Source organism: Malaclemys terrapin, chromosome 4 (assembly GCF_027887155.1).
Source record: "Malaclemys terrapin pileata isolate rMalTer1 chromosome 4, rMalTer1.hap1, whole genome shotgun sequence".
In the NCBI taxonomy this organism is placed as follows: domain Eukaryota; kingdom Metazoa; phylum Chordata; order Testudines; family Emydidae; genus Malaclemys; species Malaclemys terrapin.
In genome coordinates, this window is record NC_071508.1 from 86,046,494 (window position 1) to 86,073,998 (window position 27,505).

At 46.6% G+C, this 27,505-nt stretch overlaps 1 protein-coding gene across 5 annotated transcripts in view; it reads left to right on the forward strand.

The window, feature by feature from the left end:
* Window positions 1-1,344: 1,344 nt before the first annotated feature.
* Window positions 1,345-27,505, forward strand: part of PLEKHD1 (pleckstrin homology and coiled-coil domain containing D1) — a 51,267-nt gene continuing 25,106 nt past the window's right edge. For 2 of the 5 annotated variants that reach the window (XM_054028261.1, XM_054028263.1), the window contains exons 1-7: window positions 1,345-2,062; window positions 6,757-6,925; window positions 8,157-8,428; window positions 9,219-9,316; window positions 23,822-23,915; window positions 24,998-25,087; window positions 25,614-25,690. In XM_054028261.1, the coding sequence (XP_053884236.1) occupies window positions 8,171-8,428; window positions 9,219-9,316; window positions 23,822-23,915; window positions 24,998-25,087; window positions 25,614-25,690 (617 nt within the window). In that variant the 5' untranslated portion in view covers window positions 1,345-2,062; window positions 6,757-6,925; window positions 8,157-8,170. The other 3 variants (XM_054028262.1, XM_054028264.1, XM_054028265.1) reach the window with 3 other exon arrangements.

Here is a 27,505-nt window from a genome sequence, read left to right on the forward strand (position 1 = left end):
AGGACGTTTGGGTAAAATTAAATGCTGTAGGAAAGAAAAATACTATTTACATGGTGTGCTTGCTAGGTAGAAAATGTAACAGTCATGATCATCATTTTAAAGATTTGTCCTTGGGATTTTTTTTTCTTTTGCATGCTGTTGTTCACTACTCATCCCCAAGATGGAGTGCTCGGATTACTGGAACACCTTTCCCAATAATTTAAAAAATCTGCTGACCAGATCATGCCCTCCCCACCTTGAATTGTGCATGATGGAGCAGACACTTTGCACAAAGATCTCCTCACTTTCCACAGCACCATCCTCCCCTGTGGCCACTGGATAGGGCTCTCCACTAGTCCAGTGTCCATACTGAGGGGGAGACATGAGAAGGGAGAGCCGGGCTCCAAGCTGTGTTGTCATGTCCACAGTGTTCCTCTGCCTTCCTCCCAGCCTAGGGAAGTTGCAGACAGTGTTGTTTGGAGTGGTGCTTACAGGAAGTGGGAGGAAGGCCTTTCTGCAGATGGCCCTAGCCTCCCACAGATCTCGGGGGATCCACAAGGTTTTTGGATGTGGACAGAGCCCACAGCCTTTTCTTTGGGGGTGGGGGAGAAGAAAACGTTTTGCTAAACAGCAGGACAAAATTAGAATCTCTAGGAGGGGATTTTCACTGAGACTTCCTATCAGAGTCCCCAGCTGAGGATTTTACTGTAGGAGGAGGAGATGACCCAGGCCTATCTGTTTACATGGTGCCTCAATGGTTTTTTTTGTAGGGTAGGATGTTCTGTGGCATCAGGGCCAAAGGGACTGTAAGACAAAGCCGAACAGATGCTATCACGAATGAGCTGTGAATAAGAGCCCCTGTCATGATCAAGGGGACTAGTCTCTGGCTATTTGATACGTGTACTCTAAAGAAGTGATTGGCAAGCATTAGTCCTCCAGGCTTCTGTCACTGGTATGCTGGACTCCACTACCGTAAAGGTGACATGAAGAGGGAACAGTGAGTCGACCAGCTAACATTTTAGAACACGTCCACATGAAGGGAAAAACCATGTTTAACAGTAACAGAGGGTCCTGTGGCACCTTTAAGACTAACAGAAGTATTGGGAGCATAAGCTTTCGTGGGTAAGAACCTCACTTCTTCAGATGCAAGTCTCTTGCATCTGAAGAAGTGAGGTTCTTACCCACGAAAGCTTATGCTCCCAATACTTCTGCTAGTCTTAAAGGTGCCACAGGACCCTCTGTTGCTTTTTACAGATTCAGACGAACACGGCTACCCCTCTGATGTTTAACAGTGTGCTTGTTAGAAAGCCTGGTAGTCTAGATACAGTTCATTTTGTGGCATTTGAAATGCGATGGGGAAAAGCCTCTTATGAGAATTTGGGGGTATCTTCCACGAAGCAATTTTTTCAATCCTTGACTCTGGGAGCCAGCCTTACCCTGATCTGCTGAGAGAACCCCCACTCCTGGGCTGTTCACACACAGCCTCTGGCAGGTAAGCTGCTCCTTGGATTGTGCAACCGACTGACACTAGCCAACATCTCTGGTCCCAGACACAACCTTAGGAACCTCCGTCTTGCAGTGTCCAGTTATGCCCACTGTGTACGGGGAGATTTTGGCAAACCAGTAAATTGTCTGAAACCACTATTGCTTATTGCTAAAAGCAGCCAAGTCAGCAGGCCGTAAATTGGCCATGCAGTAGCCTTAGCTTAACCAAGGCAGGAAGGGAGGGGGGTTTGGGGTGCCACAGAAAGGGCAGCTTGACCCCGCATCCTTCCTGATAAGATTTGTGTTGAAGTTGCTGATACATGCATTTTAGGGGCCCCAAGGCTGCAAACTCTGAAAAAAACCACACCTGGTTAATCGATGACCAGAAGGAAACATCTTGTTTGACCTTTGAAACTGCTCGCTTAACAAGTTTTCTTTAAATGACATGTCATTGTATTACTAATGGATAAATAAGGGGAAAAAGTTTGAGGCAGGAGGACTCTCCCTCTGGATGCATCTTGTGTTCCCCATCGGCAGATGGAAGATTTGGCCCCCGGAAGGCTGCCGCTGTGCCACTCAAGAACCACACTCAGCTTTGGTAATTATCTAGGGTTAGGGGTGTTTTACTAACTTGTTGCGGACGTGTGTAAGTGCTTGAGACTAAGTAAAGTTTAGCTTTGAGTGAAAACACTCTTGTGTTGCCCTGTTTGTGCCAGCCATCTATCGGTCGGATGGCCGTGTATCCCTTGATTTATTTCCTGACACTACCTGATACAGTGTAAAAGTTACCAAGAGCTTTGGGTTGAAAGAACCCCAGGTAACAGCTGGACACAGCAAGCTTATATGAATTCTTCAATTTAACAAAGAAATTGATATGTACCAGGCATGTTATCCCAAGGGGAGTCTCTGACACACTTTAAACCAAACACACGGCTTCAGGTAGAATAAACAAGCAAATTTATTAACTACAAAGATAGATTTTAAGTGATTATGCGTCAAAGCATAACAAGTCGGATTTGGTCAAATGAAACACAAGCAAAAACGCATTCTAAGCTGATCTTAACACTTCCAGTGCCCTTACAAACTTAGATGCTTCTCACCACAGGCTGGCTGGTTGCCCTTTAGCCAGGCTCTCTCCTTTGATCAGCGCTTCAGTCGCTTAGTGGTGGTGTCTGTAGATGGCGGTGGAAGAGAGAGGAAGAGCATGGCAAATGTCTCTCCCTTTTATTGTGTCCTTTCTTCCCTCTTGGCTTTACTCTCCCTCTCCCCCCCCCCCGAGTCAGGTGAGCATTACCTCATCGCAGTCCCAAACTGACCAAAGGAAGGGGGGTGACTCACTTGAGAGTCCAGCAGATCCTTTGTTGTTGCCTAGGCCAGTGTCCTTTGTTCCTGTGAGGCTGGGCTGGGTTTGTCCCATAACTGCCCTGATGAGGTGTGAACTGCCTCTCTGCCCTTGGAGAGTTTTTGTCTGGGTTTGTTTAGCCACAAGGACACATTTTCTGCCTCATACCTATATACATTACTATATGAATTTGTACTGAATGTACTGAAATTACAACCTATAACATTACTATAACAACAATGCTCAGTTCCTTCTGAAGACACCCAATGTGACAAACTTTGCATTGGATACCACACAATCATTTTATAAGGATGAACATGGGGTGCAGGGTGTTCTCACGAGGTACAGAGTGTCACACAGACCATATGTTCTCACCAGAGGAATATGTCAGATGAGGCTGTAAATTTGCCAGTCTGTGTGTGTTGGGTCCAGAATGCATTGCCAAAGGCATTTCATTTTTATGACTATTTGCTGAATAACCTTCCTCTCTGAGCTCTGCAGAGCAGCTGTTTTTTTTCTTCCCATCCAAGGTATTAAAAATTAATAATGGTGTGCAGAACAAACTCCATCTATCCATGTGTCACATGGGAGTGGATTGGCAGCATGCTGCCTTCCCCCATTTTAAAACATCCTCTGCACAGAGCTAAGCACTTGGAAGGCTGGAAAGTAACTTTCAGAAATAAATAGGCAACTTTCGCATCAAATGGGGACTGGGCTGCTGCTGCTTCTATTTTTTTTAAACTATATTTGTAGCACCAAATATATGCTAGGTGTCTCTGTTTATTTCATTAAGCTGGTTCAATTGCTAATGGTTCCCTAGTGAGGAAACGGCCACAACATCCAGTTGAAACTAGTAAGACAAATCTAAACTGAAACACCAGATCTGAACCCTTTTAGACTTTGGGGTGGCTCAGATCCAGATCTAAAATTTGTGGCACAAGCCCAAAGATCAGTAGAATACAGTTTCCTCTATAGGCAATGCAACATTGGGCAGAACAATGGAGGTAACACCCTGTCTCCTATAGAGTGTTGTGGAATCCTTACTGACTACAGTTAGTGAAATATTTTAGCTTTATCTTTCATCTGAAAGACAGCTCCTCCGGCAGAGCAGTGGCCCCACCATGACAGGATATTAGGCCTGAGTCAGTGAAGAATTAATCTGCTCTTAAAAGTTTTGCCAGCATAGAAGTGTGGGGAAAAAATCATCCTCTAAGGTCTGGTCTATACTACCCGCCTGAATCGGCGGGTAGAAATCGACCTCTCGGGGATCGATTTATCGCGTCCCGTCGGGACGCGACAATCGATCCCCGAATCGGCGCTCTAACTCCACCAGCGGAGGTGGTAGTAAGCGCCGCCGACAAAAAGCGGCAGAAGTCGATTTTGCCGCCGTCCTCACAACGGAGTAAGTCGGCTGCAATACGTCGAATTCAGCTACGCTATTCACGTAGCTGAATTTGCGTATCTTAAATCGACTCCCCGCTGTAGTGTAGATGTACCCTAAGAAACTTTACTATGCCAGCAAAAGCCATAGTGTAGACACAATTATATTGGCAAAAGTGGTGTAAGCTGTGTCCCCGCTAGGAGGGTTTACCAGTATAGCTATACTAGCAAACCCTTTTTAGTGTAGACAAGGCCTCAGATGGATGAGTACCACTTACTAAATCTTGAAATGAGTGTTGTTTCTGAGACTTGAAAAAGTTTGGTTAATGTTTTCAATTTTTCCCTTTCCCTGTGCTGTGTCCTCCACTAGATGCAGGGAGCAGAAATGTGGAAGTGCTAGGTGACATGCGACTCTCATATTACTTCTTGCTCACAAGGGAACAGGAATTATTTGTTTCAAGCCCAAACATTCTGAATCCAACTCCCAACCTTTCACAGTTCAGTTTTCATTAGCTGGTCATGCCAGTGAAAATACACACATACACCATGTCAAATGGTCTCTGACTTGCCAAAATGATTTGTTATTCGAATCCATACCTCGTTCACAGGGTTTGCAGTTTCCCGTTGCCCTAGATTTCAATCTGATCACCAAGCCAGTGACTTCACCCTATAGCAGACATACTCAGTGCCCACTGTTGACTTGCAAAAATACATACCTGTGACAGCATACAGCCTGCTAACTTCTCTCAGTATTGCTAGGAGTTAAGAAAGGAAGTCAGACCTCTCTTCCAGAGAGATCGCACAGTAAGTTGAAAATACTGAAGTTCTCAGACCTCAGCTAATAATACAAGAGAAGAGAGCAATTATGAAGAATATTGTTGTGCTTTGGAGCCTGAACCAGTCCTACCATGTAGAGCCTCATCAATATTAATCTCTGTGTGTAGGGAGATCTAGTATCCAAAACCACGGTCACAGTGATCTGGGCCAGCAAAGAACCTAGACAGAGAGATTGGACAGACTACTTTCCCCCCCGTGTCTGCCTGGGGTTTAGTTTGCACTTTCAGACACCTGGAGTCTGTGGAATTCTGACAAGATCAAATGCATGTGTGGATCATATTTTATTTTGTTTGTTATTTTTACACTACCTGATTGGTTAGTAATAATCACTGATATACTTTATAGCACAGGAAAGTGTGCATTTATTTTCAAGTGCATTTCACCAGCAAGAATACAATATTCTAATTAACGTAACAAACATGACACAATGTATTGCACCAGTCAAAATGCTGTATAGTTGACAGGCTTGGTAGCTGTCACTACTTCTGTGTCGTACAAGCAGGATTGGGGTTGGGCAAAACTTGGATGGGAGAGCTCTAAGGCAAATGCCAGTATTGATGATTTGGTAGGTAATATTCTTCCCTCTGACACAATAGTGAAGTGTTGTGTAACTCAAGGGGAGGGTTTATATATAGGAGGAGTGGGAGCCAGTGTGGGAGACTCAGTGGTGGAGCAGCACAAGGCCTGGAAGGGTCTGCTACAAGGGTTGTATTCCAGGGATCTTGCCAATTTGTTGGATTTAAACTGTAGGCTCCCTTCACCCCACTGGAGAAGAAGAGGACTAGAATTGCTGCAGACTGCAAATTAAGACTGCCATTGCAGAGCCACGTAGGGAGTTTGAAGCAGAATGTGAGAGACCATAGCCTGTTTCCTGGACTTTAAGGAGGTTACAGTCCCTACAAAGGATCAGGACACCATCCTACAATAACTGAGAAGTGTAAATCCTCCCAGAGAAGAGCCCTAAGGGAATATATTTGTGTGTGTATATGTATGCTCATAATTATATTTTGTATTTGCAATTGTGACAGTACTAAAACTTAGGGAAACCCCCCTCGAAAGTGTTATCTTTAAAGAGTTGTTAGTGACCATATTCATAGTGGTTTCAAGGGGTATAAGTAAACATATGTATTCACAGATCGATATATAGTAAATATTTTCCTTTAGAAATATTGTGTCACTCTCCTATCGGAGATTTAACTCTGCATAATGTATTGAGTCCTGATAAGGCTAAATACCACAGCAGAAAGGTACGCTGAGGTACTATACGTAATGTTAGCGTATTGCTGTCTCCAAACCCATTACATATGCAGTCAGTGCTGTTGGATGTGCTATCAGCTGATGCTGAAGTATAAAGCCAAGGTCTTGAGTACTTGTGGTCATTAAATGACCACAGGAAACTTATTTTTTTAAGAATATAGTTTTAACTCCCTTGTGCTGACCACATTCCCGGTTTGAGAAAATGGATTCTTCTTGTCTAAAATTGCCCGTGTTGTTCGAGTTTCCCACCATATACCTTTTCACCTCCTGCCCTAAGTCTGGAGATCTGACTTATCTTCAGCACCTGCAGTCCGTCTCCTCTGGGAGCAAAATGACAGTAGTACCCTTAAAGCAACATTTTCTTCAAGCAAAGTATTTAGAAAAAAGGAATTTCAGATAAAACAGATCTTAAACCAATAAATGGTCTACATACTTGCTTGTCTTTCCCAAAGACCATCTCAGTCTGTTCTACCTAGGAACCGTGACAAAGGGGAGTTGCAAGGGCAGTGTCAGTGTGCAGAGCCTCCTGGCCGTGCCTCCACCTAGGGGCCAGACATGCCGGCCATTTCTGGGAGCTGCATGGAGCCAGGGCAGTCAGGGAACCTGCCTTAACCCCACTGTGCCACCGACCGGTAGCTGCCTGAGGTAAGTACTGCCTGGCTGGAGCCTGCACCCCAAGCCCCCTCCTGCACCCCAACTCCCTGCCCTAGGTCAAAACCCCCTCCCATACCCTAACTTCTTCCCAGACCCCACACCCCGAGCCCCCTCCCACACCCAAACTCCCTCCTGGGGTCTGCACCCTGAATCTCTTCCTGTACCCCAACCCCCTGCCCTAACCCTGAGCCCCCTCCTGCACGCCAAACCCCTTGGCCACAGCCTGTAGCCCCCATCTGTAGCCCCAACCTCTCATCCCCAGAGCCCGCACCCCCAGCCAGAGCCCTCATCCCCCTCCTGCACCCGAACTCCCTGCCCCAGCCTGGAGCCCCCTCCCGCACTCTGAATCCCTCATTTCTGGCCCCACCCAGCTGGAGCCCTCATCCCTTCCCATAGTCCAGCCCCCTGCCCCTGCCCGGTGAAAGTGTGTGAGTGGAGTGATTGAAGGAGGGGCACTGGAGTGAGTGAGGGGTGGGGCTGGAGTGAGTGAGGGGTGGGGCCTTGGGGAAGGGACAGGGCAAGGTGTTTGATTTTGTGTGGTTAGAAAGTTGGCAACCCTACTTTCCCTCACTGATACCAATCCTATTTTGAGGGCTGATCCTTCAAACCCTTACTCATCCAAGTAGTCCTTACGTGAGTTGATTTCAGTGGAGCACGGGTAACTAAAGGTGGATGTTTTGGACCCAGTATTCTTATTTATCCTGCATGCAGTATGATTCCAACTGAACTCCTCCCTGTTTTCCTCCCAGACCCCCACTCCAACACAAGCAATCACTTATTTTCAGAACAGCATCCTGAAGAGTTGCTCGGGTCTCAACGTTTCAGGTGCAGTCAACGGAGCAGCCCACCTGAGTGATGTGCTTGCCTGCTCCACAGTGACCCAAAGGTACCCAGCACAGGCAAAGGATGCACAGGAGGCAGGGCCTGGTTTTCAGTGGTCTACACACACCTCACTGTGGGCCTGATCCTGAGGGGGGCTGAGCACTCAAAGCTCCCACTGACTGCAGCTGGAGCAGCATGTTCTTGGCACTGTTCAGGGGCGGGTCTAGAGAGAGTTGTAATGTAATGCAACAGAAGGGACTCAACGTAGAGAAAATAGGAACAGCATGTTGGGTTTGCCTACCCCTGTCTAGATCTCACCAGCTTTCACTCTGAGTTTACCAGTGCACAAAACTTCTTATTAATATAATACTTCTAACTTCTTGTCTTTATAATTTGTTAGATGCTGCCATCAAAATGTGCTCTCAGCACTGGGCAAGACAAAACCAAGGCAATCCCTCCCCAAAGATCGAACAATGTCAGAGACAGACAGAGAAGGCAGGATGCAGGAACTTGAAACAACATTATTCTGTGGTTTCTTGTGAGCATTGGGGAAGAAGTGTCTCTTGGAGGGACTTTTGCGTGGAGTGGGCGATGGCTGGGGAGCTGTTCCTTGGTGATGGAGTCAGAGGAGATGAATGGAGTGGTGAAGCTCGCCTTGGAGCAACAGAAGGGGTAATGTGTCCCAAGTCCCAGAGCTGGAATTGTCGAGTTGTATAATATATTATTTTATTGCTGGCAATGGCCCTTTAAGGAATGAGACTGGTGTCACGGACAATACCCGTTCAAACCAGAGCGAGCATGTGAACCCTACCCACTGGCTTCCAGACTGGCACAGAAAGGAAACCTCTCCAAATAGATGAGGAAGTCTGATTGGAACTCACTGATTCATACCCACTCTGCTCACCTTGCCCTATGAGCCAATCAGAAGAACTCATGAACAGGCACAAGACTTTGGGGGCATGTGTCACAGAAACAAGCCTGGCAATTTGCAGACTGTCCCCTCTGACTCCCATCTGGGGCTCCTGAGCATTCAGTGCAATAACCATCCTTACACCCTGGCTCTCACACAGATAATTAGGCTTGCTGCATTATTTCTGACTGTGCGCTCTCTCTCTCTCTCTCTCGCTCTCTATTGCTGGTCTTTGGCTCTATTCAGCCCTCTGACTCATGGGCTGGGACCTTTGCGCTCTCCGTAATGCATCACAAAGTGATACGAAATGAAGACACTTTCATCATCTCTGCATCGGGGGAAAATTATTGCCTGAGCACTGAGCAGTCCTGTTATTGATTTAAACCATAGCCTCAGTCTCTCTGTTGGAGTGGCTGGTGATGTCCTTCTGGGTCGTTGCATTTAATCGGATTCCCTGAGCTGCCAGGCACAGGGGGAGAGTTAGAATAAAATCCGTCTACGATGTTCACTTCAAAATCCAACTCTGTCTCCCCTTCTCCATCCATGGAACAGGCAGACTCGGATGTCTTGGATATCAGCACCAAAGTGCAGCTGTATGGCGTGCTCTGGAAGAGACCCTTTGGGAGGCAGTCTGCCAAATGGTCCAGGAGGTAAGATGCAGGATTTGGCTGTGATGAGGTGCGGTCACTGCGGGACTCCCTGTCTGGTCAGGGGAAAATGCAAAGTTCAAGTGGGGAGGGGGGGGCTAGATAAGCAGCTAGACCCTCTGAGGGGTTGACAAGCTGGGGCAGAGAGGATAAAACAGCAGGTGTTCAATTAGATGGGTTTGGGTGAACCTCTGAAAGAGCCACTGGGTGAGCAGGGAAGGATACAAAGGCAAGTTCCAAGTGGGATGGGGAGGACTCAAAGGCAGGGGTTAGATTAGCAATGTGAACCTCTGGGGACAGCTCCCCCATTTTGAGACTGCTGTCCACACAGGGCATCTCAGCCAGTTTCCTTCTAGCTCTGCTTAACCCCTGTGCCATATACACATCACTTCAACTTTGGAACTGGTTCCTAATGTTACAGTGTGATAATTGTGTGACAGCAGCTGAGGTTGCTTGTCTACCTTGTCCTGGAGTTGTGAGGCTTGATTCATTAGTGTTCGTAAAGCTCCTTGAGATACTTGGCTAGTGTGTATGTGTACTGCTGCCTTCTGGGGGGGTGGAATCAGAACTGCTTCACTCCGTGTCATAGGTGCTATACTGCTAACAGCAAAAAGAGATTCTCCTTCTGCTTCTGAAGATGGAGAGTACGAGTTGTATCCCCACTGTTGCTATAAAGTTGGCATGGTGTGTTGCATACTGATGATCAGGAAGTTTGTAGGGGGCTATACCTTTGTTACTTATTCTCTGGGTAAAAGTCTGTACTTTACTACAGAAGCAGTGGGTGGTTCTTTGTTTAAAATTAATGTTATTTCAGTGTAAGTTGCACTACATTTTAAAAAAATGTCCGGGGGCCCTCAAACAACAAAAGGTGACTATCTATATCTATATCTATATCTATATCTATATCTATATCTATATCTTCTCTTCTTATAATACTTCACACTTCTATTGCACCTTCCGTTTAAGGCTCTCAATACGTTACGCACTCGAATGGATTAAGCCTTTCAACACCCCAAGGGGCAGGGAAATACCATTATCACTCCGAATTGTGGTCTAACAGTTCAGATCTTGACCTAGCAGTCAGGAGACCTGTATTTCTCTCCTGCTACTGTCAGTGATTTGCTTTGTGGTCTTATGCAAGTGACTTAACCTCTCTGAGTTTCAGCTTCCCCTTCTGTAAAAAGGCGATAACAGTTCTTCCTCAGAAAGGGGCTTTGCCACCACCTGTGGAGAGCACTGTAAAAGGCAGAGTTATTTATTTAGTCCTATTTTACAGCTGGGGAAACTGAGGCACACAGTGGTTAAGTCTTTTGCACAAGGCCACACAAGAAGACTGCGACAGAGCCAGCAATAGAATCCAGGTCTCCTGAATCCCGGTTCTGTGCTGTAACTGCAGTCCACCCCCATGGAAATATATAGAAATGTTGTTATCAGAAAAATAATTTGACATTGTCAGAGAGGTGGCATCACGTGTCAATGTTGATTTCTCCCCTCCCCCACCCCACTCCTTTGTGTGCAAATTTTTTCTGCAAACTGAGGCGTTATTTTCTGGGAGGTGATTTGTGATAAGTAACCGCAGCTTCGCTGACAAACATTTGTTACATGAATTATGTTTCAAAACAAATGTGATTGTGCTATTGAAAGGAGCCAAGGATTGGTGTTTTCCCAGAAAGAGAGAATAACCAAGGGCAAGATCTCCTCCAAGGCAGATTAAAAGGATTCCTTAACACGCTCATTTCCTCTCAATCAGAATCTCTTGCAACCAAACTATCCAACTCTATCCAACGTTTGAGTCATTATTTATTTAACACTGTTCTATTCCTAGAAGTCACCCCCTTCGGCAGAGAGTTGTAAATATTTTAGTGATAGCAGGTGGCAAGAAGTGGGGGAGACTCTCATGAGACAGCGATGGGATAGGATGGAATGTTTGCTGCAACTGGAACTATCAGGTGCCCTGGGAGAAAAGAAATGGGAAGGGATTTGGGCTTGGAAGGAAAGGAATTGATGGGGTATTCCGAAGTCAGGCGGCTGGGTAAATGGTGAAAGGGAACAAGAGGAAACCAGGAGGCATGAAGAGAATGGGGAGATGCATGAGGATATGTCTTCCTGGCAGTTAGCTTGGGTGATTGTCATCTTGGTCTGAGCACCCAGGTTCGCTTAGCCTGGGGCCAGTGCCCCCATTGCAAAGCCCTACTTGCATTACTGTGTCCTCACATTTCTGTACTTGTCCATGTGTGTCCGTGGGCATAGCCCATGGTTCTTTGCACTGAGATGTTCTAGGATTCTTTCCAGTCAGTTACATCAACTGCAGGAGAAATTCTGTCCTCTGCAGAGAATTGTGGGAAGGCGTTGGAGGACTGTCAGCACTTGGGTGATTTTTTGCCTACATCCTCACTGCAAAGTGGGTGGGTTCCAGTGAATGAAAGTGAATCCCAGACTTTAACACCCCACTCCACCCAGCCAAGTAAGCTAGCCCAGGACTGCCAAACCTGGGTCAGACGTTTTGCTGTGTGTTTGGTAGGGCAGCTGGGGCTAGAACCTGCCTACAAGCCTGGACCGTGCAGTGGAGACGTACCCTAGGAAGGAAAGGGAGAAGCCTGGAAGCAAAGCATATGGAAGGCTGGGGCACAGGAGCAAGAGGTTACAGGGGTCTTGAAAGCAAGGGGTCTGGAAGAAAAGCAGAAATGGAGTGGCACTGGGGTCCTGGAAGACAAAAAGAGTTTGAGCAGGGGAAGGGAAGTCAAAGGGACCGCTGGAAGAAAATGGGACATAAACTTGCTGAGGCTTTCAAGTTCTGCAGCATGTTGAATCTTTCTCAGACTTTCCCATCTCATGTTTCTTTTTGCTGTCTTCCCTCCTGCAAGCCTCTCAGTTTGGATGTGCATTTGCATCAGTGCACATTACAGATGGCAACTCTTTGCAGAGCTCCCAGGGCTTTTAACATGTCACACGTCAGGATTTGCAGAGGGTTGGATTTTAAGATGCTGTGTCACCATTTCTGCCTAAAGTTGCTAGCTCTTGAAGTTCTCGGTAGAACTAGCATTACTTTCTCATGCACAGAAGGATTTTGCTGTGAAATCAGATCTCTCGCAGCCTTGTGTAAACTGATCATGGTGAGGCTCAAGAAATAATCCATCCACCCCCAGTATAGCAAAACATGGTTGGTCAGGTATGTTAGTTCAGAGGGTAGGGGAACCTGGTGTTTTTCATCTCAATTTAAATGAATGGATATTATTGGCTAATGTTGGAGACAGGTGACTTAATGCACTAGTGGTCTGTTGATTATGGCAAAGCCTTTGTTGTTATGAAATCCTATTATTATTGTTTGTTTATTACTATTATTTGTCTAGTTAGCATTTATACACAGCACAGCACTGTGCATTGCACCTTGCATAGAACATGAAGGCTCATTCCCCGCCCTGAGGTGCTTACAACCTAAGTGAAGTATGACCTCATGTGATGCAGGGACAAACCAGATCAGGAGATGAGGGAAGAAGGTTTACACAGCTAAAGGTGTGCACCTGCTAGAGTGGCATGCTTCACGTGTTGGTTCCTGCTTATAGGGTTGTGCTAAGGTCATTGCTGGAAAGACTGGCAAGAAAGGTATTTAGAGGAGGGACTCAGAGATGTCTACAGGTTACTTGATCAGGCAGGTCACTCCAGACATGGGCAACAACATTTTACTGATCAGCTTGTTATGAGCTGGGTCAAACTTTGGCTACGTCTACACGACACCACTTACAGCGGCGCAGTTGCCTCTTTGTAGCACTTCTGGTGAAGATGCTCTAAGCTGACACGAGAGAGCTTTCCCATTGGCTTAATAACTTCACCTCCATGAGAGCTCTCCCACCGACATAGCACTGTCTACACACGGGCTTAGGTCGGTATGATTTACATCACACAGGGGTGTGGATTATTCACACTCCTGAGCAACATAAGTCATGCCGAAGTAATTTGTAGCATCCCCATAGCCTTTCTCGGGGACTGAGTTAAAACCCGATTGAGATCGGTAGGTGTGAACTCACCCTTCACTTAGCTCCATGTAAGGCCATGTCTACACTAGAGACCTTACAGCAGCACAGCTCTACTGCTGCAGCTGCACCGCTGTAAGGTCTCCCGTGTAGCCGCTCTGTGCTGACGGGAGAGAGCTCTCCTGCCGGCATAATTAAACCATCCCAGTGAATGGCGGTAGCTATGTCGGCAGGAGAATATCTCTCAGAGGGGTGGTGTTTTACACCCCTGAGCAACAGAAGTTACACCAACAAAAGTGCTAGTGTAGACGTAGCCTTAGACAATAGCTGTGTGTGCACCTGCCCCAGAGCTATGGGCTGAATATTATTTTCAGTAGGGCTGTGGGTAGGTGGGGAAGAGAGATCTCACGGGCACTGAGGTTAGATAAGAATAGATGCAGAGGCAGCTTGAAGGAGCAGCTTAAAGCATGTGGCTGACCCTGAAAGAAACCTGGGGAGAGGTTTTTGGGTCAGGATGCAGGCTGGAAACAGTGTTCTTGGTGCTGTTTCCCACTATTTTATTCCTTTGGAGTTCAGAGACACAGGACTTTGGTTCAATTTGATTTACAAAGAATGTACAGAGAAATACCTGACTGCCACCAACTGCTCCAACTGGAACACCCACCGGGCCCCAACCTTTGACTAGCTGCTCGGGTCAAACAGCGGCAGCAAGCATTTTTACAGCACTAATCACCACAATGGCTGAGTGCCTCACTCACATTTGATTCATCCTTGCAACCCCCTATGTGAGGCAGAGGAATATTCTCATCAAGCCTATGTTGTAGACCAGGAGCTGAGAAACCAAAAGGCGAAGTGACTTGCCCAAGGTCAACCAGGAAATTATATTGCAGTGTAAGGAACAGCCCAGATCTCCTGAGTCCCCTTTGCTGCCACTGGAGTGGAGTGTGTATGTGGATCCGGTGCCAAGCTGGTATGTATGAGGGGGACTATCTATAGACCTGCTTCTGCATACTCATATGTATGGGCAGGCCCTTGCACCTGCCCCATGTCCTGTTGACTTCAGTGAGGCTCCGTGGGGCTGCAGGGCTCCACCTGCGCAGAGCTCTGTACAGGATCAAGGGTCAGTCATACCCACGTATGGGGATGGATTTGATGATATCGAGCCCAGTCCCACAAGACACTGAGTGTCCTGACTTCCCTTTGAAGTTTAGGTGGAGTTGGTGGCACTCAGCACCTGACAGGATCAGGCCCCTCATTATTACAGTGGTAATAAACTCCTTCATGTTGTGGACCACTCCTTCAGAAGGACCTTCTCATGAACCATCTCCTTTTCCAACCCCAATGCCACACCTTCCTACAGGAAATGTAATACCCCAGTGGCAAGGAGTTAGGATAAATGCAATGCAATGAGTGCAGGGGCACAGTTATCTACCTCCACCTTGTACCTCTGTATGGTTATCTACTCTCCATACATAAAGGGCTTTACCCTCTTTCCATCAGTCCTCAATGCCCCAGTCTTCCCAGACAACAGATGCTTTTTGGCTCTGTCCTTCTCAGTGGTTTGCTACCTCTCACTTTGGATCATGGTTGAATTTACAACAAAGAAACAGTTGATTAAGGGAGCCATGAAGCTGCCGCACAGGATGCAAAGAAGAATTAATTTTTTTTGGCATCTAGTTGGCCTAAACAGACTCTGGAGGTTTGTTAGAAGAGCTGCATCTAGCAGGAACTGTCACTGCTTGAAGACCAACACAGATTCCATCTTTGTTGCAGAATCAGCTGTGTGGGCCACGTGGAAATATTTTGCAGATCACCAGCCTTTTATGGACCACACTTGGAGAATCACTGGTCTAACGGGATCTCATGTCTGATTACTATGATCCTATAATGGGTGAGGACTGATGGGGTTCCTATTTGGTGATTCCACACATGGAATTTGACACATAATTCACCTTTTTGCCACACAAATGTGTTCAAGCATCCAAGATTACATTTTTTATAAATTCTGGTCCTCGTGGTTGTGAAAATAATTTTGAGAACAGGATATGTAGACTGTAGCAGTGTTTTCTTCCTGAGTTTGCAGACCCGCCTGAAATAAAGTTTGGAGAGGCATGAACTGCCCCTAGGCATCTCAATGGGTTATTAACTCTAAAACTCGGTGATCCGGTTTCTACGTCGTTAACTATTTCCCTTATCCTGTCACAAACAACCCTCTCCCGGAGGAAAATTTACTATTAAAATAAACCGAAGGGATAGAGACCTGATTTTATTATTAATTTTTCATATTTAATTAAAAACTTCAATTTTAAATGTAAATGAAGATGCCTCAGAGCTTCCAGCCTGCTGCACCAGAGAGCTGCAGGGCCCAGGGACCTTGCCAAAGAAAGTAGGTCTAACTGGCTGCAGCGTGCAAGAGGACTTGGGGTTAATAATTAACACATTTTATGTTGGATCGCTGATGATAATAGCCACCTTCCACCTCATCTAGACCCTGTACAGTTATAGCCAGATACCATAGAGCCAATTTGGGTGGAGGGGAGAGCAGGGTTAAAAAGCAAGTACGGGGAGACCTTGGTGGTCAGAGCATCTGTCATTTGGAGCAGAGTGTCAGCAAATGTTGGATGCAGGCCAGCTGGAGAAACCAGTTTTCCTAGATGAGTTGCCTTAGTTAGCATTTTATTATGCAGCCCTCCCATCATTCTCCATATGTACATACTCCACACTGCCCTCTCCACCTTCTGTCTCTGCATCAACTGCGGAATTGCTCTTTCCTGCCCTGGGACTATCAAAGCCAGGGGTGGGAATGGAGCAAACACAGATCAATGGTAATTAATCCATCTACCAGTATAAGGAGGAATTCAGCTTCTGACCCCCTGAAGAATCTTCATTGACAATACCCGGCTCCATCAAACTAAGTGCTTGTGACTGAATGAACTGGGGGCATGTGGACCAAATCCTGCAGTGCTGGCTTAGGCTAAACTCCTGTTGAAGTCAATGGGAGCTTTGCCTGTATAAAGACTCCTGGATTTGGCCCTTTGTGTACAGATGAGCGAGAACGGACCTGATTCTCCACTGCTTTGCCCCTGATGTAGTCATTTATAGAAGATCAGAACAGTAGCAACTTACACGCACTTTGCACAGGTGTAAATAACTGCTGAGGGTACAAGTCAGTGGAGAATCCTGCAGAGATCAGAGGGCTATAGGGAGAAACAGCAGAGATAAGGGCTGTCTCAATCTACCAACCTCTCCACATATACTGTGGCAAAGCCCAAGTTATTTAATTTGGTTGCTTGTCTCTGTTACTGATCCAGAGTGGCTGGGGGAGGTCTGGTACTGGAACAAGGCTGACAGCCTGAGTTCATCTGTCATTATTGTGACATCTGTGTGCTGTGTTCCATATAAGCAATAATCTGAAGTGATATTAGCAGCATCCTCTCCAGCCAGGAGGAGGAGGAGAGATTAATGCCCCAGGCAATGCAACGTCTTTCAGTGGAAAACAGCTCCCTTGCCAGCAGCCCCCCGAGGGAGAAGCAGAGTCTTGGTTCCCTGACTGGACACTGCTGGTGCTTTTGACCGGTTAAGTCCAAATTGGGTGACTGCTGTGGTACGGAGCAACTTTGGAAATAAATTTCTGCTGCCTGACTTGTGATTCCCCCTCTTCTCCCTGCAGCTGCTTATTCCTCCCATGATCCCCAACTAGCAGCTCAACCCCTTTCCCTGCCACGGACACTACAACACTAATGCCGATGGTGGGAGTGGGGCCAGAGTGAAATGCACAAGACCTATCACTGCATTGAGGGGCCCGTCAATAAGAGAGCAGGGCAGGAGCGTGTCCTTTTCATCCCCATCTCCAGCATTACCTGTATGCTCCCAGCAGCCTGATCATCTGCCAGCACCTACTGAGCAACCAGACCCCTCCCCAGGATGCCAGGCCTCCCAATACCTCCAACAAGTAAATCGATCCTCTGCTGCCTGCTGAAGGTGGCTGAGCAGACCCAGGAAAGAGGCAGGCAGGCAGGGTCCCAGGCTAACGCACATGAGGCAATTAGGAGGGAGTACCAAGTCTTGATTGCCCTAGGGAGCTAATACTGCTGAGGTTGCACATGACCTGGCTTTCCAGCAGGATGGCCACTACACGTACTGGCAGCTCAGAAAAAACAGTGGCAGTTTGTGAATATTTATTCACAGGGGACTGAAGGGATTAGAAGTGATACACTTTAAGTTGCATGTCTGACTCCTGCCTAGGGCTCTGATCCTGCAGATGGTAGCACGTGGGCAGCCTGCTGTGTCCATGTGGAGCCCATTGCAAGAGTTGGGGCTCTGTGTAGGGGCAGCAGCCCACTGTGCTCTAACTATTGCAGGATTGAGACCTAAGCTGGCAGTGCCTGCAAGCTGTTACCCTCTCGCAGCTGTTTGGTGACCTACCAGGAATAAAATTGAGAGAGGAGGGTCTCAATCCAACTCCCAATGGACAAATGTGAGCTCCCCATCCAAAACCCACCACCACTGACTGGCACCGTGTTGGCCATTTCAGCAGAGGTCAAGGTCGTTAATGGGCCTTGGAGAGTGAACTCCCCTCTCCTCATTGGACGTGGTCCCTCCAGCTCAGGAGTCAGGTTTGAGCTGAAGCATGGTTGAGAAGTTGCTGCTGTTCCTGTAGCTGCTCTGTGGATAAACAGAAGCCATCAGTATTTAGAGTGCTACAGCTGGCTCCTCGCCCTGGAGGGAGAGAAAAAAATGTTAGGCAAAAGCCCCCACCTCCCGGTGTGTTATTTAGGCGATCTGTACACCTGTTCCCCATCACATGACGTTCACTGAGGTACCCTTCTCCAGCCGGAACTCACTAGAATATAAGACAGACAAGCAAAGCCTATAACTATCCCGAGGGGCAGAAGAAATGACAGGTGCTGTCGCCTCCGAGTTAACTTGTTTTTCAGGCCGCCACTGTCCAAGTGTTCCTGGGATATCCTCAGGAAATGCAAATTATACTGGTCCAGCATCCGGGATTTGCTATATTTAATCCTGGACCAGTGCCAAAAAAGCACTGCTAAACTAAAGCCCCAGTGACCGTTTTAAAGTCTGATGCTCCTGATGCTTAGTGTGGCCCGTTATCACCTCAAAACACTTTGCAGACATTAACTAACCAACCTCATTACCCATCAGTGCTAGAAAAGAGACAATTTCTTTCGCTCCCCTCTTCACACTGCCTTAGTCATCCCACCTTCAGGGTCTCTCAGGGTCCTTACATAGTGATGTCATGACTTTGCCCTAGAGGCCAATGATTATAAAGTGGTAATCTTACTGACGATAGCCTCCTTTGTAGGGAGAGACCATGAGAGATGCGTGTAACATGTCAAGAGGTGCCCATCAATAACCCAGGTTTGAAATGGTTTTCTTTTCCTTTATTATTATTCACATGCATTGTTGTATTATTTGTCATTGAATTCTATTTCATTTATTTATAATTCCAAATCCCCCGGGATTCTGCCAACCTCTCGGAGGTCAGGACTTTAATCCCCCAGAAGCACAGCCCTGCTCAGAACTCAACTCTGTTTTCTCTGAGCAAAATCTAAATCATAGGGCTTATTGGGAGCACTAAGCAGCCAAAACCAGAATACTGCACTATAGAGCTTGGATGTAAAGGGGGAGGGGGGCTCTGCTGACTTATGAATTGCACATACTGAACAATAAAATGTCCTTACTTGTGTGGCAAATAACTCCTGATGTTGAAACTGAAATAATTAAAAAAAAATTAATGTACTTTTTCCCATTTACACTGTTTGCTGCTTGCATTTTTCGCAGCGCAATAGACCACTCCATTTTGTATTTGTGGCTAGTCAGTTTCACGTTCTGATTTCCATGTGCTAGCAGAGTGCTGCAATGTTTGAGTTGCAAGCCTTGCCGGAGAAGCTCTGTTTAAAAACATATATTTTTTAATTTGTTGCAGAAGTGGTGCAAGATCCAAATCAGGCATCGCGTCCTCAGTGATAGACACTGTAGAAATGTGTAGTAAAAAGACAGCAGCCCCTGTCCTAAGGAGCTTACAGTCTGGGTTAATGATCAAGAGTAACAGGTGGATGAAACAAACAAATAGCCAGGATGCTGGCATGCAGTGGAGGGGAACAAAGGACTGGGGCAAAGAGCTTCGGGATCAAAACTAGCTAGTCAGCCTGTATGGATATTTCTGATGTCCTGCCTGGGCACCACGACAGGGCACTTTAGAGTTAGCGAGGTAGAATGAATCCCTGGGTGCCAGCAGGTCTGGAGCTGCTACAGCAGTAAATGCTGATGCATTTTCCATTAGTGTAAATGTATTGGAAAATCCCGTCACCCCGAGGTGAAACCTAAATGGAACCACTGCATCAGGAGGGGTCACACAGAGCCATGTTCAGCTTTGATAAATGGGCTTTGATCTTTTTGAAACAGTAATGGCAAAGTGCTAGAGGCATGGGGATGTCTCAGCCCCTCCCTTCTCTGGGTCTCCATGCTGTCCCTAGGCATTAGTGTAAACCCTGGTCCCTGACATGGGTCAGCAGGTAACTCATGGGATACACCTGACGTTTCTAGAGACACCTGCAAGGGTGTTGTCAAGATCCACCGAACGTGTGGTGAGCCAGCTGGGCAGTCCAGCACTTAGCACATCTTGGGCACAACTATAACACAATAATAATCATTACCAGGATAAGCCTGAGATCTTTAGAAACACTGAGGGAAGAGAAAATATTTAGCCCTTTGTCATTTCTCACTGGCCTCAGGACTGAGATTTTCCAGTTTCAAGATGTTTTTTTACTCGCTCCACTTCTTGTGCATTTTAATTTAATCTCAATCAATGAAGGCCCTTGTTTTTTCTAATTCTAATTTGCATGTAGCCTATTAAATGCTTGCGCACCAAGCACGAGAGAGAAGAACCTGAGTTTCAGTAAGAAGAGCAGCAAAGATATTAAATGAGCAACTTTAGAAAACAGTTCAGAGGTCAGCACCGAGGTGCTGTGTGCTAACTGCTCTGCTCATACATCGCCATCTGTTAGCTAGTGTACAACAAAGCATTGACAGTGGCTACAGATGAGGCCAGCCATCGCTTTACCAGCTGGAGGAATGGTGTTGCTAAGGCTCCTCTGAGAAGTAAATGGAGAAATTAGTAACTGCTGGGAGGGGAACAGGTGCATGACAATGAAGCAGTGGTCAACAGTTTCTGTTCAAATGATTTGTTGTAGAGGGAGCTACCATGACCTATGACCCTTCTTTGACCCTATGATCAATAAGCCGTGAGTTTACCCTGAGTGGTGCTCTTAGATCTAGAGAGACACTGCTGGGCTGAGGTGCTTGTGTGGGGAACAGAAAGCAGAGCAGCCAGCCAGGCCTGAGGCTCTGGGGATGTGAATCAAAAGAACTATGCTCTGCTGACGCAGCAAACTGCCTTCACCTTGCCTGACTCTGGAAATGCACCCAGTCCAAAATATACTCCTGGGCAGGGGGGCTGGAGTCTGAGGTTTTGCAAGCATCTCAAACTGTTTGTTATGTTCACAGAACTTTTGGGTGTAAAGCCAGGGCACTGACCCACTGGCCATTGTTAAAGCTCTCATGGCACTTTTCAGAAGATGAAGCGCTGCCCAAATTCCAAGCTGGATAATTACACTCCACCTAATTCAAAATTCTCGCTGCAATTTCAGTGGGGCAGGAGATTATTGTTCACTTGGTGTCTTAAACTGCTGCATTGTGTTGCTGGGCTCTCCTGTACTAGGACACGGCTGCTTAGTTCCACCTGATAGACGTCCGCATTGCAGTGGTGGGCAGTGTGTTAAATCGGAGCTGCCATTCTGGATCAGAGTCATTGTCCATCTAGCCTAGTATCTGGTCTCAAACAGTGTCCAGCACCCGATGCTTCAGAGGAAGGTGCAAGAATTGTGCAAAGAATGCAGTTACTAATTATTATTATTATTTATTTAAGAGGCCTATGACGCTTGGGCTCCTCTCCTCTGTACACTAGAGGGAGGGGGAAAAATGGGGCCCAGCAGGGTCCACGCCTTCCCCTAGCACAGAACCCTGTAGGGGAGACTCCCCCACACAGTGTGAGGACAGTAGTGGCCAGGGCGTGCCTCCCCCATGTGTCTTTTGGGAAAAACCACAGAGAGAATCCAGCCTGACTCCAGCTGGCAGGGGCAGAAGAGGCCAAAGCAGGGACCTCCGGACATTCAGAGAACTTTCTACGGTGTTGACGGGGCTTTCTCTGTCCCTGTGCTGATTGGCTGTTTGCTCCCCGCACCCCTCAGTCTCTTCACCCTCAGCTTCACTCCACACCTGCCCCTCTCACTTTCTCCTTCCCTGTCCCATTCCCCTCACCCCTACCCTTCCCTTCTTTTTTTTCCCATTTAGCTGATCCCCTTCTAATGCACCCCTCCCAATAAAATCAGTCCTGGCACTAACATGCCATTTACTGCCATCACATTATTCTCTCTGTTTGTGTCCTGCCCCTTCCTCCATCCTGTGTCTGTCTTGACTATTTAGATTGTAAGCTCTTCAGGGCAAGGACTGTCTGTTGCTCTCTGTCTGTACAGCGCCTGCCACAATGGGGCCCGATGGCTCTTAGGCACTACTATAATAAACATTATTATTTATAAAAATAATTATGGGATTAGCCTGCCCACAGGGGGAAGTTTCTTCCTGACCCTGCTCTGTTAGTGGGTGGTTTATGCCCTGACACATGAGGGGTTATAGTGCTTCTCATTCTTTTTATCCTAATTCTTTTTTGAATTTTACTAAGCTCTTGGCCTCCAGACCTTGGGATAGTGACTTCCATAGGTGTGTTTTGTGTTGTGTAAAAATGTACTTCCTCTTCTCATTTTTAAATTTGTTGCCTTTCATGTTCATCAAGGATCCTCTGGTTCTTGTATAAGGAAAGGCTTACCTTCTTTGTGCCACTAATTATTTTTTAAACCTCTGTCATGTCCCCACTAAATCTGCTCTTTGTATAGCAGTCTTTCCATGTCTTTCATCACTGGACCCCTTCTATTTCTGCTATGTCCTATGTGAGCTAGAAGAGAACTCAGTGTGCCAGAGAGAGTACCATTGCTTTATAAAAGGGCCTTCTGATACTTTCAGCATTATTTTCTCTCTCATTCTTCATATATGCTAACAAAAATGCTAAAAGGAAATAAAATACATTTAAACATAAATAAAGCCCTGTAACAAACAAATCAACTAACCCACCGAATAAAACAAACAAAAAATACCCAGTCAGAGGGGATTTCCCCCCCCCCCCAAAGGAAAAATGCTAGCGCTGCCATTAAGTCCACTAGGGATTTTGCTATTGCTGTGTTGTGACTGTTGTGACACATTGATCAGAGGGTTTTATTGAGCCATCCACAGTGACACTTCCCCCCCCCTCTCCCTTCCCAATCACCTCTACCGGTCTCTTTCCTAAGTCGTTACATTTAAATTTGAACTGCTCATATGGAAATTAATTATTCCTTACAATGAGTATTGCTTATCATGTTTTTCAACACTGGATTCCATCTGCTATCATGTTGTCTTTTCACTTAACTTTGGCAGGTCCCTTGGAAGTTCCTCACAGTTTTCTCTAGATTTGACTAATCTACATAATGTTGTGTTGCAATTTTTGCCACTTCACTGTTCGTCCCTTTTTTGCAGCTTATTGATAAATGTACTGCAGAACACCAGTCCTAAGACCAGATCCTCAGCTGGTATAAATCATCATAATTTCTCCCCCGATATGAAATGTTGGGCCCATGTTTTACCATGTTGAAAATTGACCATTTAACCCTGCCCTTTGTGTTTTGTTTCTTAGCCAGTACCTTATCTCTTAACTCATGGATTCCTAAATAGAGGGAGGCTTTTGTCAACAGCATTTTGAAAGTCCAAAAAAATTACAAGTGCACCTTCATTCACAATTTTGAGGCAATGCTCAAAGAATTCTAATAGATCAGGGAGGCCTGATTTTTCCTTTACAGAAGCTATGATGTTTTGCAGCTATCATACCATGTTCATCTGGGTATAGCTAAACCTAACCAAACAGGGCAAGAAAGAGTTAATGTGATACATATTTCAGAGAATTTTATTTCCTTTGTATTTCCAGATGACAAAGAATGACAACTTTGCCAGGATCTTTGTTTAGTAATTCCTGGAAACTGTCTTCCATTCTTTAGTGGAGTGAGCACAGGACAGGGCACAAGGAATTTTGAAGTTCTAATCCCACCTGTAACGCTGATTCACTGGGCCAACTTCACCACTGGCATATGCTACTACAACTCTATTGTCTGTGACAGTGGTCCACCCACTTATGCCAAGCATAAGTTTGAGTCACCTAGTGACCTGGAGCAAGTCACTTAACCTCTCTTTGCCTAGGTTTTTCCATGTACAGAATGGGAATAATAAAACCTCCCAGCTCAGAGAGCTGTTGTAGGGTAAATTAGGTTCAGTTATTAGGTAAATGTTCATTCAGTGCTCTGATGAAGTAAGTGCTTTTTAAAGGATAAATGTTAGTAGGAGTTTATTGCTTTCCTTCTCTTCCCCCTTTCAGGTTCTTCATCATCAAGGAGAGTTTTCTGCTTTATTATTCTGAGAGTGAAAAGAAGAGCTTTGAAAGCAATAAGTACTTCAATATCCATCCCAAGGTGAGCATCCCCCAGCTATTCCCTCTCTGACTCCACCTGGCCTCTTGCAGGTACCTTGAGAGCAAAACAGGCAGGTTCTCTGACTCCAGCCTTGTAATTAGATCCAGAGGAACCTCCAAGAAGCGTGGAGACATGGATTAACCTCTTCTGAAAACTGAAATTAATTCAGGTTCCCCACTACCACACCAGCTGCTTGGCAGGGTATAAATCTAACATCATGATACTGGATTTATACCCTGCCTTGTTTTAGCAATTTCCTAATCATACCATCAATCCTGCAGCCACTTGAATAACCACTGTGAGGCTAGCCTGCTAATCTGGGAGTTTATTGCTTTACTCGTCATCACTATTTGTAATTAATCCATAGTCACATACGTGGATACCATTAGAAGCCCACTAAACCACACACCTGCAGCATAGGGAAGAGGACTCAGGATCTTTCAGCTTCCTGGGCTTTATCACCCAAGCTGAAGCAGAATGTGTATTTCTGTTAGTGGTATTAGTCAGTCTCTTATTCTCTGTGGATCTCCAGCCTCTTCAGGACAACATCACATGCACTTGATCAGATCTGATTCCATCCGGCACTGGGTAGCAGTGACACACTAGCTGTGGGCACATTATGTACGTGGGAAACAGAACCATGTAGGGAAATGGTGCGGGGGCTACACATGAGGACACTCCCTCTTCACTTTAGCTCTTGTCATTATGCACTCCAGGAGAACTTTTAGACTATTGGGAAGATCTGCACATCCCTGATAAAACAGCTCCTGTTCCCCATTGCCTATGTATCCCAGTCACCAATCTCCCAGCTCAAGTGGACAGGATGAGACTCTCTTTGATGTCCGTTAACACCTCTCTTTAGTCTGCTTCAGGGAGTTACTCTGGGTGATGTGAGGCACTTCTGCGTCTCAGGCCCTCAGCATACTGCCTTTGTGATGCTTCCAGCACAGGGGAAAAGCCAGCAGCAAAAACTGGGGCTAGGTATCAGTGTCCAGTTCCTGATGTGACTTGCTTATGGTTATGCCTTGTAGCTGCTCATTGAAGTTTTACTGACCGATTTAAATTCTCTGGTTCATCGCTAGGGCGTCATACCTCTGGCGGGCTGCATCGTGGAAGCCAAAGAAGAGCCCAACATGCCTTTTGCCATGAAGATCTCCCATGAGGATTTCCATGTGCGTGAACTTTTCTCTTTTCAAGCCAATGAACATGGTGCTGGGGAAAGGTGCTGGACTGACAGCCTTGGATATTACTGTCCTTTGTTTTGCAACCCTCCCCGCCATGGCCCACTGCCCTCCCAGTGTGCCTCAACACCACCCAGACAGTCTCCATGGCACCAAAGCAGCAGAATGGGCTTACAGGAGGAAACTAGTTAGTGCCAGTTGCAGTGGTGGCAGTTCCTGTATTACGGATACCTGAATTCACTGGGGGGAAGGATAGCTCAGTGGTTTGAGCATTGGCCTGCTAAACCCAGGGTTGTGAGTTCAATCCTTGAGGGGGGGCCATTTAGGGATCTGGGGCAAAAATCTGTCTGGAGATTGGTCCTGCTTTGAGCAGCAGGTTGGACTAGATGACCTCCTGAGGTCCCTTCTGACCCTTTGATTCTATGAACCAGAATAGGGATGGGGGTTGTTTGTGCATGATGGTGGGCACATCTGCATGGCTCACATCAGCATCTCTCATTTGATTCTTCTTTTCCAGGGTAACATTGTGCTGGCAGCAGAGTCAGAATTTGAGCAGGCTCAGTGGCTGGAGATGCTGCAGGAGTCTGGAAAAGTGTAAGCACCAGCGATATATTTCCATTATTTTCTTCTCTTTGAAGTATCATGGGATGTGCTGGGGATTTGAGGAGAACAAGGCCCAACAAGAGTGACAGTGTGGAAGAGCTGAGACGCTCCTCCATGGCTAGTCAAATCCTTTTTACCTCCTCGCTTTCTGCTCCCAACAGACACCAAAACGTTTCAAAGTTCAAACGAAGTATCCTCCATCCTACTAATGTTTCACTGTGTTGCTGATACACCCCTGGCTGTGGTCAGGACTGGGAGTGATAAAATGCCACATGGCCTCTGCTGTCCTGCTCCTTCTCCTCAGTCCTTGGACTTCGTGGAAACAGTGCAATTCTGCTGTGTGTGGGGATCAAGATCCTGCTCTGGGGTTATGTTTCACAGAAGCTCCCTGCGCCTCAGGGAGAAGGACTTTTGGGTGAGATGGGAGCAGGATGAAGGAGAGCAAGGGGTGAAATCATGACTATGTAGATGTACCAGTCAAACTACCCCGTGGAGATGGAGCACAGGTGTCACAAGGGCTACTTCAACCCTGAGGCTTCAATTGCAGCTGTAGGATGGATCTGTGACCTTGGGATCCTTTTGCCCAGATCCCAGTAGGTTCAGGCTGTGCAGAGGGAGGTGTATTTAGCTCTGAAAATAAGGAAGTAAAGTAAATCCCCTGAGAGAGTCTGTTATCGTGGGATTGCCAGCCCACTTCTACAGCATTCTGATGCTGTAAGCATTTGGACGTTTGGTTGCTTATCTGGCTGGAAGCTTTGAAAGATTTAAGGTTTGGCGAGCACTAGTCCTAGCATGTTCTCACTGCTAAGTGCCTGCAGAGGAAGTAAGCAGCTGGCTCTAACACCAACATGCTCCTCTTAGGTCTTAGCAGCAATATCAAAAGGGCAGGGGCTAGGAAGGGAGCTGAGTGATGGGGACTCTCCCAAAGCACACGGGAACTTTCAGAACCTCTGGAGCCTGGTAATCAGCTAAGTTGCTTAGAAGACAGAGTGCTTTGCAGCTTTTCTTCAGGGAGCTATTACACGGGACTTATTCCTTTGAGCCCCACTAGAAAAAGGCTTCTCCTTCAAATGAGTTTATCCTTGGGTATCAGCATGTGCAGATGGGGAATGCTCATTTCTGTGAAGAGGAAAGTGTGTGTGTGTGGGGGGGGGGTACCACAGTCAACTGAAAAGCGCTATAAAGGCTCACTTTTTATTAGTGGTGACCACACTACAAAGCACCCCGCCCAGGGCTGCACAGAGTATGTGCCCAACTCAGCCCTAGCCTGGCACCCCACTCTGAGCTCAGTCCTGCTCACCATCCATGAGATCTCATGCACAAGACGAGAAGGGAGGCCAATTTGTATGTTTCTCTTTGGCTTTGGCTTCTCTCCACCATCATTTCTGTTCCACAGTCCACACCCACCCCTATCTCCAGTGCAGCTCCCCTTGTACTAGCCACAGCTGGGATGCTAGTGTCGATTGGCCACTGGGGTTTTTATCTCCTTGTTTTCTAATACCACTCAGCTCAGGCATAGATGACACAGTGGTTAATACCCCTTGAGAGCAGCACTGTGGACAGGGAAATGGGAGGGATACTTTAACAGGAGTGCTAGTGTAGGCAAGGGGTTTGATCCCTGTATGTACTGACCAGAGATGAGCCGGGTTTGGCAGGACAAGGTGCAAGATACGCCAGGCCTGAGGCAGAGCTCTGTGACCTACATAGTGTGCCTGGGGGTGGAAGGGTTTGGCTGCTGGAGAGGATGGGGGGACCAAATTCAGCCCTAGTGTAAATAGGAGGATTGTCATTGTAGTCCATAGAGCT